Below are 14,556 nucleotides of genomic sequence, written 5' to 3'. Positions count from 1 at the left end.
GATTGGAAATGAAAGACTTCTGAATCTCAGTCTGCTTTTTAGTAATGTGGAGAGAACAACTTAATCTCCCAGGGTTGCTAAAGCACCAAACGACGTGGGCCAAGAAGCTTTTGGGAACAAAATTTGCTTTTGCAGAACCCTCTTTGTTTCACGGAGGCTGTCTGCTGCTAAACGCAGGGCTACCTGGCTTCCCGTTAGCTCTCCACCCAGGACTGCCAGGGCAGGACCATGAGCATCTCAGGCCCTGTGCTCCACCAGCAGCCCACAGAGACGCAAAAAGGCATTTCCATGACAGACTCACCCTCTCTGGGAATCTGGTTCCATTTTGAAAACGTCCGGGGTTGGCTGCTTTAATCTTGCTTAACAATTTTACAGGTTCTCGTCTCCTTCAACTCACTCTTTTGTGACTTTTAAGGTGAATTTTCCTATAGGATCAGCCTACTGGGAGAATGAGATGCTGAGAATTACCTAACATAACCTACACATATCTTAGCAATGATAATATTTTCAGTCTAAGCAATGAAATTATCTCAGTTAAATGAGTTTCGGTCATGCACTGCATACTGGCTAAATTGCTGGAGAACAGACTTCACAGTGTTGATTAAATGCAACAAACTCTTCTCTCATGAGCCTCACAGAGATGCGTTCCCCACTTCCCTAATATAATGAGCTTTGGATGGGGAGGTCGGGGGTGGGGTGTAAAACTGGAATTTATAACTTGCCGTCTGACATCAAATTGAAGACTTTTCCGTTGCTGGATCACACAGACAGATTTCTCTCCACACAAAAACATTCAAGTACAAAGAGAACAAGCTAGGGGCATGAGGAATCTGTCAGCCAGGTCATCACTAAACTCGAAGGCTTGGGACTTTGTTTTCCGCAACTACAATGATAGAACTGGAGGAAAACACCCAAAAACTCATACGCGTAAAGAACTGCTGTTCTCAGTGAAGCCAATGCATACCAAAAAAAAAAAAAAAAAGATGCACTTAACCTGTAACAGTTCAAACCTAAACTATTTCAGGCTCTGTCCCACCCACCCCCTCTTCCTTGCCACAGTGCTCTTCTCTTATGAAGGTTCAGAAAAAAAGGTCAGTCGGAATTGCTAACTGGTTCTACTTTTTTATTTTCTCTGGCCCAAGATCAAGGCCATTTCTGCAAGAGCTCCCCAACTGCACCTCCCTCCCCTGTGTTCCCTGTTATCCTCAATCATTGATTATTTTTTACTTGATTGCTGGTCAAAGCCTTTGGGATATTTGCATCTCGCGCACATTGCAAATGACAGTCCCCTCTCCTGTCACCTACAGTGGCTGAAGAGGCAGAGATCACCCAGAGGAGCAGTGAGGCGTCAGTCATCAAAACCTTCTGGGCTTTTCCCAAGTCATCCCCTGCTGCCAGGACACACTCCCCCCACCCCCACCAGCTCGGCCCGGGAGAACCAGGCCGGCCCCCTGCCCCGCCAGCGAAGACGAGGGGCCACCCTTCTTGTGTTCTCATTGGCTAATCTGGCACATTTGGTGGCAGGAACAGAAGCTTCTGATCAGAGAGAATGCAGTCATGAGGTATTTTTTTTTCCTCTTTGTCCTCTTAGACAAGTCGATTATTTCAAGCCTAAGTTCCCAGGTCTCCAGGAGCAGCGCAAGTCTGTTCCTACCTCTCCCCTCCCATCCCCTGCCCACCCGGGACCCTCACACCCCCGGGCTGGGCCACTGTACTCCTGCCCAGCGGCCTTCGGGCAGCTCTTCAAGGGCCCTGGGGCCTTCGTCAAAGTGGGCTGCCGCCATGCGGGCAGGCGTCTGTTCCTTTTGTTGTTTTGTTTTTTTCAGCCAACACTAGAACAGAGAGAGAAGCCAGGATCAACTCACAAACAGATACAAAGCAAAGAGACAGAGAGACAGCGGTTTAGAGGCCGGTCACCAGAAAGATGGCGTCAGGGTGGGAGAATGCCCCAGATGGCAAGGCCCCTAAATGGATGGAACCACGTGTTCAGTCACTCTCTCACGCTTGGGTAGAATGTTCGGTTGGATGGCATTCACGTGGACGCTGGGTTGGCTGGATGCTCTCCCATCAGTCCCAGCCATTGTCCTTGATCATGTGTGCTAGCTCAATGATGTATTTGCCTTCTTTATATTTCTGGCTGCTTTCAAAGGCGTGTTCCTACGGAAACACAAAGGAAGAGAAGACATGGAATGACCAAAGATGCGCAGGTGACTTCTGGCATACCGGAGCAAAGGCAGGGCCAATGACAGGCCTCGGGGCCTCTCAAGTCTGACCCCAGCCTCACCCAGACTCACTGAGAAGGCCCACTGCTCAAGCACGCCATGTCCCCTTGGCTTAACTGCAGGACTGAGGCATCACCAGGGCTTTCTCCATATTTACAAAACATTTAAATGTTTTTAAATTTAAGTATTCTAAATATTTTCTCAGTATTTGCAGTAGAGTTCCTTTAGCATCTTTGCTCAAACGTCATCATTGCAGTAAGGTCTTTATTGAAAACCACAACCTCCCCTGCAGCCACCTCCCTTGCCCCCTGTCGCTTCCTGCTTTACTTTTCTCCACAGCACTTAACCACATTCAAACATACAGCATAACTTGTATCTATTTTGTGTCTTTCCGTCTTGTTCATTGTATATCTATTTTGTCTTTTGTCTGCCTTGGTTTTTGATGTTAACCAGAAATCTGTCCTATGGAGGTATCCATAGAATTTCTGTGCCAAATTTTTATTATTTTGGGGGGCTGTGCCAAGCAGCTTCTGGAATCTTAGTTCCCCGACCAGGGATTGAACCTGGGCCCTCAGCAGTGAGACCACAGAATTCTAACCCCTGGACTGCCAGGGAATGCCCACTGTGCCATTATTTTAAACCGTGCTTGTTAGGCTGAGAGAAGAGACATTGAACAAAGTGTACTGTATTGCCAAACAGGTCTCTCTTTTATTTCTTATCTTGCTATTTCCATGTCAGATGGGTTAAGTTTGTTTTTCCATCATTGCCTTTCTCTAGGGAGAAAGGAGCTGTATGAACTGCAGGCTGAAGGACCTGCCAGCCCTTGAGCCCCACTCAGCTGCGAGGCCTCCAGAGGACAAACCCAGCACAAAGCTGCTGGGAGGTGCCCATCTGAAACAGCACCACAGGCTCTCCCAGCTAACAAGCCCCACAGAAATAAGTCCTGCATCAGTGTGGCAGCAAGGTGATATTCTATTTGCAGGTACAGATACAGAAAGCCATCTTGGTGTGTCATCTAAAAAACAGTGGGTGTCAGGGGCATAGATGGCGAAGCTCAATGGGCAGAACAGTGGAAAAACTCTCCCTTCTGAGCCCCCCAGATAGGGAAGGAGCTAAATCTTACTGCTGATAGGTGCTGGGCAGCATCTGTATGAACTGTATCTTCTGTTCTAGAGCTCAGGGGCTCTGGGTCTCAGAATGCAAGTTCAGACTTGAGTCTCTCATTCAGAGAGGAGTCATTCCCCGTAGCAGAGAGGGGAGGGGCGCCAAGAGAAAGTGCAAACACACCACACACACACACACAAGAGCTGTGGGCTCAGCAGTAATTTCCCTGACACCTCATTATTCCCCAGCTCCGTCTGCGTGAGTGTGATGTGTACACAACAGAGGAATACGGTTTAGGAACAAGACCTGTTGTTCCATGGTAGTGTGTTCAGAATACAGGGGGAGGAAAAAAATAAAACTAGGAAAGTGACAGTGTGTCCCTATTTAAAAAAACAGAGAGAGAGAGGGAAAAGAAAGCCAATAGGCCCACCCCTCAAGCCTCAAGGCACTTGCAAAATGTCACAAGTGGACTCTAGGAGACAGAGCCCTGGATCTGGAATTGACACAAACATCGCAGATTAAACCCCGCTCCTACTGCTTCCCAGCATCAAAAGCATCATTTAAGCATCTGACTTCCATTAATAGTTTGCAAAATTATAAACTTTCCATTTACAAAGTTGGGATAATTACAGGGTCATCATAAGGGTCAGAAGGAATAACAGAATGAAAGGTTGGAGCACTGGGGTTTGTGAGAGGGGATCAGGGAATGTTTGGGGAGACGGATGTTTCTCTGTTGTCCTGTCCAGCTGTTTGATCTTCACTTGTGGCTTTCCTCCCAAGTATCATGACTATAAGCATCCTGAGAGCAAGAACTGTCTCTCGTCCACTTTTGTATCCAACACAAAGGCTCTTAATAAATAAAGCTTTGTCAAAGGACTGGATTTTTTTTTTTTTTTTTTTGGCCACTCTGTGTGGCCTGTGGGATCTTAGTTCCCCAAATAGAGATCCAACCTGTGTCCCCTGCATCGCAAGGTGGATTCTTAACCGCTTAACCGCTGGTCTGCCAGGGAAGTCCCCAGGACTTAATCATTTTACCCGAAGTAAGGAGCCAAGCCGGCCAACTCAGGATTATTTTCTGTCTATGATCCAGCACAACTTCAAGGAATAAGATAATCAAGAAGCTGGGAAACAAAGAAGGGGCAGAACATTTCCGGGTAATCAAAACCAGAACTGAGGCCCCAAGACCACACAGTGGGGACCAGTGGCCACATGGGAATCAGAACGGCCAAGGCCCTTTCTCCCAGATGAACCTGTGGCTAAACCTTCTCAGCATTGTGAAACACAGCATCTAGGTTTTTCTGTTCTCATTCTGAACATTCCAAGGAAGACATGAAAGACAGACTCTAAAGGCTGTGCTCCTTCCCTGGACTCTACCTGCTGCAGCTTTTATGATCTGAGTATTTTTAAACTTTATTTCAACAGAATCATACTTTCATGGCTGGCTTCTCTTGCTCGATATCTTTTTTTTCACACAGACTCATATTTTTAGAGCAGTTTTAGACTCATCGAAAAAAGGAGCAAAAGACACAGATTTCCCCTATGCTCCCTGCTCCCACATATGCAGAAGCTCCTCCGCCAGCTAAGTCCTGCAGAGTGGTGTCTTTGCTGCCATCAACAAACCTACATGACACATCCTTATCACTCTCCAGGAGGTTCTGACTGCTCCTTCAGGCTCCTTCCCAAGCAGGTCCTACGAGCCAGCCCCACACCGACCCTCTGCAACAACATGGAATAAAGTTCTCTCCCAGAAACAGGAAGACTGACTTTTCAACATCCCCACAATGACACAGAGAGGAGAGAAAAGCACTGTGAAAAGATCTACCGATAATAATAGCAGCAACAACAATAATAATACAAGTTGACTCTCACCGAACACACATACCTCCTCTCACCCTGGCAAGGCTCTGAGCACTCTCCTAGCTGCCAAGGAGACGTTACAAGTATCTGTCGAGGGACTCCCCTGGCAGTCTAGTGGTTAAGACTGCACTTCCAGTGCAAGGAGTGTGGGTTCAATCCCTGGTCAGGGAACTAAGATTCCACATGCTGCATGGCATGGTCAAAAAATAAAAATAAATAAAAATTATTACCCTGCCTAAGCCTCAGTTTCCTCATCTGTAAACTAGGGATTAAATTATGGCTCACACACTAAGGATTCTGTGAAGAGTAAATAAAATCACGTATGCCTGGGACACGCGGTCAGGAGGTGTTACGTGCCATTGTTACTACTACTATTACTACTGGGCTTCCCTGGAGGCTCAGAGGGTAGAGCGTCTGCCTGCAATGTGGGACAGCCGGGTTCGATCCCTGAGTCGGGAAGATGCCCTGGAGAAGGAAATGGCAACCCACTCCAGTACTCTTGCCTGGAAAATTCCATGGACTGAGGAGCCTGGTAGGCTACAGTCCATGGGGTCGCAAAGAGTCGGACACGACTGAGCAACTTCACTTTCCACTATTATTGCACTGAGAGGGCGCGTGACTGTGTGTCCGTGTGTCAGGAGCAGGTGAAGGACTGAGTAGGAAGAGTGGACTATCAATGCAAAGAGGATGCTTGGATGCCAGGAACTGCTCTTTGAACTCGGTTTCCCATGCTCATTGCAGACAAGCCCACAAGGCCGGGGAAGCAAGTGGGAGAATGCATTCCAGTGACTCTCATTAGTTTCTCTACAGCGTGCTCCCCACCCACAGACCCCTCGGTACTTACATATTTCCAGCCCAGGGTGGTTTTGCAGTTTTCACAGTAAATGTCTGCGACGGCGTGCAGTCCTGTGAGCAACACGCGCTCTTCCGCCGGCCCGCAGCCCACGTTAACTCTGTGCCGGGGATGGGGAGAGAGAGAGCGGGGAGTCAGGCAAATGCCCATCGGTTGTTGAAGCTGAACTCCCAGCAAAAGATTAACTGAAGACGGCTGCCCAAAGGAAGCTAACGCTAAGCGCATCATCTCTAACTGAAACTAGAAGCAACCTCAAAGGCAGCCACATGGACACATCTCCATTGAGCTATCTGTCAGATCTGAAAGTTCTGATTCTGTGAGTCAACTCAAAATAGTCTTTATGGTTGAGACTTTGCTTGGAAGTTTTCTTTTTTCAGAGCTTTCCTTAACAAGTGCTTTTAGGCTTGTGATTTAAGGGGACAAACTGACAATCACACTGAAGCCCACAGCCATGAGCACAGGTCCTCAGAACTTCCTGAGGACAGACTGTGGCCGAAGAGTCAATCATGACAGCAGAGTCCTGTCCTCATCACAGGGACGGGTGAGCCCCATCTATCAGCTCTCTAGACTCCTACATGGAGCTCCTATTATTTCAAGCTGGACATGCTAGATTTCCACTTTCACAGTTCATCAGGCTTGCCTTCCCAGAGAAAGCTGTAAATGCTGCTGAGGGCTGTGGCAGACCATACGAGGGGATGGAGGCTCTTAGCTCACTCCACTTTACAAAGCCTCCTCCAGCCTCAGTCCTCCAGTGGATCCCGGGGTCTTCTGTTCATCCTCCTTTCTTCTTCAGAGACACGTCTCAGGTCTAGTTCTGAGACCTTCGTGGTCAGGCTTCAGGACAAGCACTCCAGCTTCTTTGCTAGGACACTACAGCCCTCTGTGCTTACTGGAGTACTGCCTACATTATTTTTAGCCCAAGATGATGCCCCCCCACCAAATTCCCCAAGGATGACTGGCTAACATGTGTGGTAAATAATGTTCCATGGGGTTCTGTGTGTGTGTGTGTGTCAGAGAGGACAGGTTCCATTGTGTAATCATCACAGAGTGTTGCTTTTCCCCATCCCTCAAAATTTGCACCGAACAATGGATGTACCATTCAGAGACACTCACACTGAGTTAAAGAGGTATGCTCGTCCTTGACTTCCTTGGAACGACTGAAATGCAAGAAGACAAATCGATGGTTAGAGATCCATTTCACCCACCCAGGGCGGGGAACCAGCCCCAAAGCACAACAATCATGACCTTGCGGGACTGACACAGCTAAAAGGGAGCAGTGAGCCAGTTAACCGTCCAGCTGGCAGATGGCATGGTGGGAGGAGGAGGAGGCAGAGTAAACAGAGGTACGGAACCCGGGGCACCCACACTTGGACTGGCAAGAAGACAGTATTAATCCACATTGGCCTTTCCTGGACCCATATGATTTTGGCCATCTGTGCTGCCCACAGCTTTCCTCGAGTCGGCCAGGGCACGGCCACAGGCACGAGTACCTCTCCAGGCCCTCTTGGTACAACCCTCAGGAGACAGCAAAGAATCCCCAGGGTAAGAATGAACCACCAAACCCACACTTCTCACTGGTCTTACTTTTTTGGAGATCCTAATTGCTCGAACAGTCACTGTCTTCCTAATTGGCAGCACGAGGACTTTCCTGGTGGCCCAGTGGTTAAGAACCCACCTTTCAATGCAGGGCACACAGGTTCGGTCCCTGGCTGGGGAACTAAGATCCCACACGCTGTGCAGCCAAACAAACAAACAGAAAAACCTGCAGTGCGGGAGTTCTCTCTTTTTGAGGTGCAGGCAACTTGATCTCCAGGTCACAGGAATACCCACTAAAGGGTAATCCCACTTTAGGAGCTTCTTTCTTCTGGCTGGAGGATGGCAGGGACTGGGAGAAACTGGAGCCTGAAAGCTCACAGTGCGATACTTCCACTAACACGGGCCCTGTCCATGTTTTCCTCCTCTGGTCGCACTGGAATGTCTGGCTGACATGAGCCAGCCATGTCCTGCACTGCTGCCTGCATTTTTAATGCGGCTTGACAACTGTACCCTGAATTAAACATCCTCGTCTGCTCTCAAGACCACTTGGAAAAGAAACAACCAAACAAAATAAGGGACTCTCCCGTGACCTCTGTTATTCAGTGGCTGGAGAGATCCAGGGCTGACTGGTTAACAGATGACCAGAGGGCAGGAGAGAACCAGACAGGACACAGATCACTGCGCCCAAGACAGCTGTTGTCAGAAGCAATCAATGGACTTTAGGAATCGGGGCCGCCAGCCACAGAGAAGGGTTAAAATTCTTGACTTGCGGAAAAACTGTCTTTGGGGCAGCTGGATGGTTGGCTGCCTCCAATGTGCAAATGCACCAGAAGCCTTGGCTCCCGGGTGCAGCTCCAAGGAGCAAGCAGGTGTTTCCCAGCTGCTGCTTGGGCAAAGCCAGCTCTCTTTCCTCTGGGTCTTGAAGCATCTCCGGGGAACACATGAGCTCCAGGCTAGAATTGAGCATGAATACAAGTGTTACAGCCTTGAGACCTGGAACCTGGAAGTTCATGCCACATGTTCAGATGAGACAATGTCTCAGCGAAACACACCATAGATTTGGCCAACCAGTTAGTTCCATCTCGGAGCACACAGACACCCAAGCACCACCAGGATAGCAAAAGTTTCACCATCTGGTCCCACCACCCCCTGCAGTCTCTTCTCTTGCTACTCTGCCACTGTCTTTTGCTCTAGTCAGGCCAAACCATGTGCAATTCCTGGAACTTGAATTTCACCAACTTTGCCCACGATCCTCCCTAAGATGGGGAGGTTCCTTCACTTGACCAATCTCAAGCCTCAGCTTGGCCTCCTCTCTTTCATAAGGCTTTCTCTGATCTCCCCAAGAAGAGGCACCCACTGGTACCCATGGATGGGACCCGTCTTGCTCACTGCCTGTTCCTTTTTTTCTCAGCTCTCAGCACACTTGATTTCAACTGCCTGTCTGACTAACTCCCTCACTAGACTGTGAGCTCCCTGAAGACATAAACCGTGTCTTCAATGTCTCTCTGAACCTGCAACACATAGCATGAAAAATCTGGCATCATTTACAAAATATTTATCCCATGAGTCAATTGCCTCTAACTTCCTTTAAAAAAAAAAAAAAAAATTGCTGCTTCTATGCTTTAAGACGTCAATAATGAGACTGATGTTATAAAAATAGGATCTTAAACAGTAGGATCCTTGCAATTTTTTACAATGGGATAGAGTAGCCCAGAGAGGTTCATTTATACCCAAGTACTTAAAAATGTAAAGATAAAGTTATGCATTTTTCCTTCGCCAAAAAAACATTCCAAACTACCTGAACAAAAAGTTGCTGACAAAATGCCGACTTGGCAATATTTTTTAAAAACACACACACACTAAATCTGCCCCTTCAAAGTAAAGGCGACATTTTGACAGGGAATGGAAACGTAACTCCTTTTCCAAAGAAACTTGTACTACAGAGAGAACTGGTATTTAGCAATGTTTTCATTTTATATGATCTTTGTAGTTCAAAATTGAAATGCCTATACAAAAAAACTAATTCAAAATGGAGGCTATTAAGAAAAAAAATGCAGGAGAAAATCTTTGTGACTTTGCATTAGAAAAGACTTCTTAGATACTACATCAGCAATACAATTTATAAAAGAAAAAACTGCTAGATTTCATCAAAATTTTAAACTTGTGCCCTGAAAAACACTGTTAAGAAATAAATCATAGACTGAGAGAAAATATCTACAAATTGCTTTTCTAACAAAGGATTTGTATCTAAAATATATAAAGAATTCTCAAAATTCAGTAAGAAAATAAGAAATCCAATTTTAAAATGGGCAAAAGATTTGAAGAGACTTCACCAAAGATAAGCAGATGGGAACAGGCCCATGAAAAGATGCTCAACATCCCTAGCCATTCAGTTCAGTTCAGTTCAGTCACTCAGTCCTGTCCGACTCTGCGACCCTATGAATTGCAGCACGCCAGGCTTCCCTGTCCATCACCAACTCCCGGAGTTCACTCAAACTCATCTCCATCGAGTCGGTGATGCCATCCAGCCATCCCGTCCTCTGTCATCCCCTTCTCCTCCTTCCCCCAATCCCTCCCAGCATCAGTCTTTTCCAATGAGTCAACTCTTCACATGAGGTGGCCAAAGTACTGGAGTTTCAGCTTTAGCATCATTCCTTCCAAAGAACACCCAGGACTGATCTCCTTTAGAATGGACTGGTTGGATCTCCTTGCAGTCCAAGGGACTCTCAAGAGTCTTCTCCAACACCACAGTTCAAAAGCATCAATTCTTTGGCACTCAGCCTTCTTTATAGTCTAACTCTCACATCCATACATGACCACTGAAAAAACCATAGCCTTGACTAGATGGACCTTTGTTGGCAAAGTAATGTCTCTGTTTTTGAGTATGCTATCTAGGTTGGGTGTTGGTCATAACCCTCCTTCCAAGGAGTAAACGTCTTTTAATTTCATGGCTGCAGTCACCATCTGCAGTGATTTTGAAGCCCCCCCAAATAAAGTCAATGCAAATGAAAAACAACTGACATAGCCCTATTAGAATGATCCAAAAAAATTTTTTTAACTGACAAAACTAAGTGCTCTCAAGGACACTGCAAAATGGCAATGTCTGGACAGAGTTTGGCAGTTTCAATTACTCAAATGTAATAAAAACCTATGTTAATACATGTAACAACATGGATGAGCTTGAAATGCTTTAGGCTAAGAAGATCAGTGGTTGCCAGAAGTTATGGCTAAGGGGTGAGTTTGATTACAAAGGAGTAACATAGGAGATGGAATTATTTTCTCATCTTGATTTTGGTGGTGTGTAAGACTACGCATGTGTCAAAACTCATTGAATTTTTAAAAAAATTATTTTGACATACAGTAAAATATACTCCTGTTGGTGAAATCCAATAGAATCTTTATTCCCCAATCAGGAATTGAACCCAGACCCCTAGCAGTCAAAGTGCCAAGTCCTAACCACTGAACCACCAGGGAATTCCCACAAATATTCCATCTGAATCTACCTTTCTTTGTAAAGAAGTTTTCAGCAAGGCCAACAGTTAAAATGAAGTACTGAAGAGGACTGTCTTTAGGACACACCTCTGAATTAATGAGGGCTTCCCTGGTGGCTCAGATGGTAAAGAATCTGCCTGCAGTGCAGGAGATCCGGGTTTGATTCCTGGTTTGGGAAGATGCCTTGGAGAAGGGAACGGCTACCCATTCCAGTATTCCGGCCTGCATAATTCCATGGACAGAGGAGCCTGGCAGGTCCTAGCTCATGGGGTCAGAATCAGAAGCAACTGAGTGACTAACACTTTCACTTTCTGAATTACTGAATCATAAAGTGATAAATGAAGATTTTTTTTTTCCCTCCTGAAAAGAGAACAGATTCAATCATATATACTTTCAATAAAATAAGTTTAAAAAGTTATAATTGCGCTATTTTTTCTTCCATGCTTTTAAATTGCATAAATTATTAAAAATTTCTAGTAAATGTTTATAATGTATAAATTAGCAACCCTATGTATACCATTTATAAATAAATAGACATATTAGGAGTACACACTCAAAACACTTTCCTGGTAGGGGTTTGTGACTTTAAATGCTTGGAGGTGACTGTTCTGGGGGTTCTAAGGCGAGGCCTAAGACTGGCTTTCTCTCGTCAGTGTTTTATAGTTTTCTATATATAGAGATCTTTTGTTTTTTAGGTAGATTTATTCCTAAGTATTTTATTCTTTTCGTTCCAACTCCAGTGAATGGAATTGTTTCCTTAATTTCTCTTTCTGTTTTCTCATTGTTAAGTGTATAGGAATGCAAGAATAAATTAATTTAAAAAACATCATATGAAAAGTAAAAAAAAGAGTGGCTTTCTCTAGCCTGACACACATTCGAATTTCTAGAGAGTGGGGTGGGGGAGGGCACATGGAGAAGAGTCTTCAATCAGGCCCAGCGGCGCCTCCCAAGGCCACCCTGGCTCCTCCAGGGGTCTTCTCCGAGGGTGTGCTGGCAGCGGCCCATGCTCTGCAAAGGCTGCTGAACCCATCAGGCGGCGAAACCTACAGAGGCACCCCTCCTAGCGACAGCATCGATGAGCCGGTCTCCCCAGGCCCGCACCCGGGACCAGCTGAGTCTCTGAGGACAAGAGAGATTCTGCAAGCTCTTCCGCCATGGCTTCCACACTGGGCCGCTGCCAAGCCAACATTTATGATGAGAAAAACATTCACGGAGAACAACAGGCATCTTGCAAATAGACACAGACAAGAATAGCCCGGCTGGACCGCTGTATCCTGTGGGGCCCGGCCCAGCCTGGTACGACCAGGCGCGGCCTGGCGCTCCCTTGAGGGAGGGTGGTACCGAAGGTGGGGAGACTGAAAGTGGTGAAGGGAGCAATCAGGATGGAGCAAACAGGATTTCAGACCAGGAGATCCCAGACAGACGGTCAGACACATTTGTTTGCTGTCGTGACTGCCAGGCAACACGGCAGCTCTTTTCCATGTTGTATATCAACCAAGGCTGGTATTCAGGACTCCAGGAAAGGGTTTTTTTTTTTTTGGTTGTTGTTGTTTTTTTAAAAAATTACCCCAAACTTCTCTTCTGTCCTTTAAAGGAAAGTTATAGTTTCAGACCCAACCCTTCCAGCCAGCTCAAAGGAACGGAAAGGCTTTGAGTTTCCTGTTTGGTAGCCAAAACCACTGATTTCTGGCCCCTTTGAAAGTCTGGAAAGCAGCAATTCCTTTCAAATGCAGGAGGACCATTGAAAAACGAATATTTGTCGGGGGAGGTGGCAACAGAGCAAACATGTGGATTCCTCCTTCTCTCAAACAGGCTCAGGCTGTGAAGTCCTCCTAGCATAAAGAGGGCCTCTCAGTCTCCTTTCTCTGGGAAGGTCACCCATGATCAATTGAGTTCGTGCCCCAGGAGGTGCCCAGGGATGAGGCAGGCAGAGGCCCACCTGATTACTCAGCTGTAACAACCGGAGCTAGCCCTGGGGTATCTGCACATGATGAGACGATCTCATCTCGGCTCAGAAATTCAGGATAAAATCCTGGTTTCACCGGGAGAATTATCTACCCTCCGGGCTTCCACATCTTTTACAGCTGTGGATGGAAAACATGCCCAAGTCCTAAGTTGTTGAGACCAAGAAGTAAAACAAGGTAAACCAAGTGCAGAGGGAAAAGGAGATGAGTTCTCCACCTTCCCTCTCTGGCCTTTGCAGGAGCCTGCAGCAGAGAGAAGGTTGACTCAATCTGCTTCTTCAAAATCCATAAAAATACAGGGATAGCGCTGCAGCTGCCGATGACTCTTTCCAGTTACAGTATCGTCCACAGGCACAATGTCCATTACATGGGCTTTGAAGAAGTGGGACTGCTAGAGTTGGAGCTTGGCATGGCCATATATTCACAATGCTACTAACTTGGTCAAGCCAATTTACTTCTCTGAGACTAAACTTCCTCATCTATGAAATGGGCACAGTAAAATTGTATTCACACTCACACCAGATTTGTATAAGAAATAAATAATACTGTGTACACTTCATGGCATGAGAGACAGAACCTTACCATAAAAGTCACCATTAACAAAAGTTAATGTATACAATTCAGGGGCTCTTGGTATATTCCCAAGGTTGTGCAACCATCACCACTATCTAATTCCAGAACATCTTCAGACCCCACAAAGAAATCTCGCGTCATTATCAGTCACCTTCCATTTCCCTTGTCCCTGGCAGCCACAAACCTCCTTTCTGTCTTTACGGATTTGCTCATGGTATTATATGCTGTACTCTGTACCTTGTCAGACAAAACGTAACATAGGTATTAGATAGAGACACAATAAAGGAGAAGTAAAACTCCTCCCTTGGGTGTTGGCTGAACACCCCACCTCAACATTCTCCTGGGGAAGGTCAGGTCAGTCCTTTTTCCTTTCTCATTCCTTTATGCATTCAAGCCTGGTGGAGTTTGCTATTCAGGGTCAAAGTAAACCACAGGCTCCATTCCAAAGAGCTGAAACTCAAGCAAAATAATCTTGTCTAAATTTCACCCTTGAGGAAGCATATGGAGAAAGTGGGAAGGGTAATAATAAAGAACAATGAAAATGATGAAAACTTCCACAATTAGAACCCGAGTGCAGTTTAAAGACTCTGAGCAATCAGCTAAGAGGAAAGACAATCAAAGGGGATTTCTTCCATTTTCTCTGCAAATAAGGAGGAAGCGGACTGATACGGAAATAAGAGAGACTTGGGTTCATTATAAGGGAAGAACTTCCTGACTGTGTAGGACTTCCACACTGGGACACAGGTCACCAGGAAAGATTAGGAAAGAATAAAGCCATCTGTATGTGTTTATAGTTTGCAGAAAGTTTTCACACATCTGTCTGGAGGTCTACATGGGGTAAAAAGCAACGTGTGTGCTGCCTAGGGGGAGAAGCTTGGCTGCCTCTGAGCTCTGGGAGGTCCTCTCATTCCTGAACCAGATGAAGGGAGGGGCAGGGAAGAGACTGGCTCTAAAG

General features: G+C 46.2%; 1 protein-coding gene across 5 annotated transcripts in view; it reads right to left on the bottom strand.

Annotated features, from left to right (window-relative positions):
* Positions 1-1,106: 1,106 nt before the first annotated feature.
* Positions 1,107-14,556, bottom strand: part of YPEL2 (yippee like 2) — a 63,780-nt gene continuing 50,330 nt past the window's right edge. For all 5 annotated transcript variants that reach the window (XM_061390181.1, XM_061390182.1, XM_061390183.1 and 2 more), the window contains 3 exons: positions 7,150-7,193; positions 6,028-6,136; positions 1,107-2,157 (listed from right to left, as the gene is read on the bottom strand). In XM_061390181.1, coding sequence (XP_061246165.1) covers positions 2,068-2,157; positions 6,028-6,136; positions 7,150-7,193 — 243 coding nt within the window. In that variant the 3' untranslated portion in view covers positions 1,107-2,067. The remainder of the gene's footprint in view (positions 2,158-6,027; positions 6,137-7,149; positions 7,194-14,556) is intronic.

The sequence above is a fragment of the Bos javanicus genome, chromosome 19, assembly GCF_032452875.1.
Source record: "Bos javanicus breed banteng chromosome 19, ARS-OSU_banteng_1.0, whole genome shotgun sequence".
NCBI classification, from domain to species: Eukaryota; Metazoa; Chordata; class Mammalia; order Artiodactyla; family Bovidae; genus Bos; species Bos javanicus.
The sequence above is the reverse complement of the archived record's forward strand: the minus strand, read 5'-3'. Positions and strand labels throughout refer to the sequence as shown.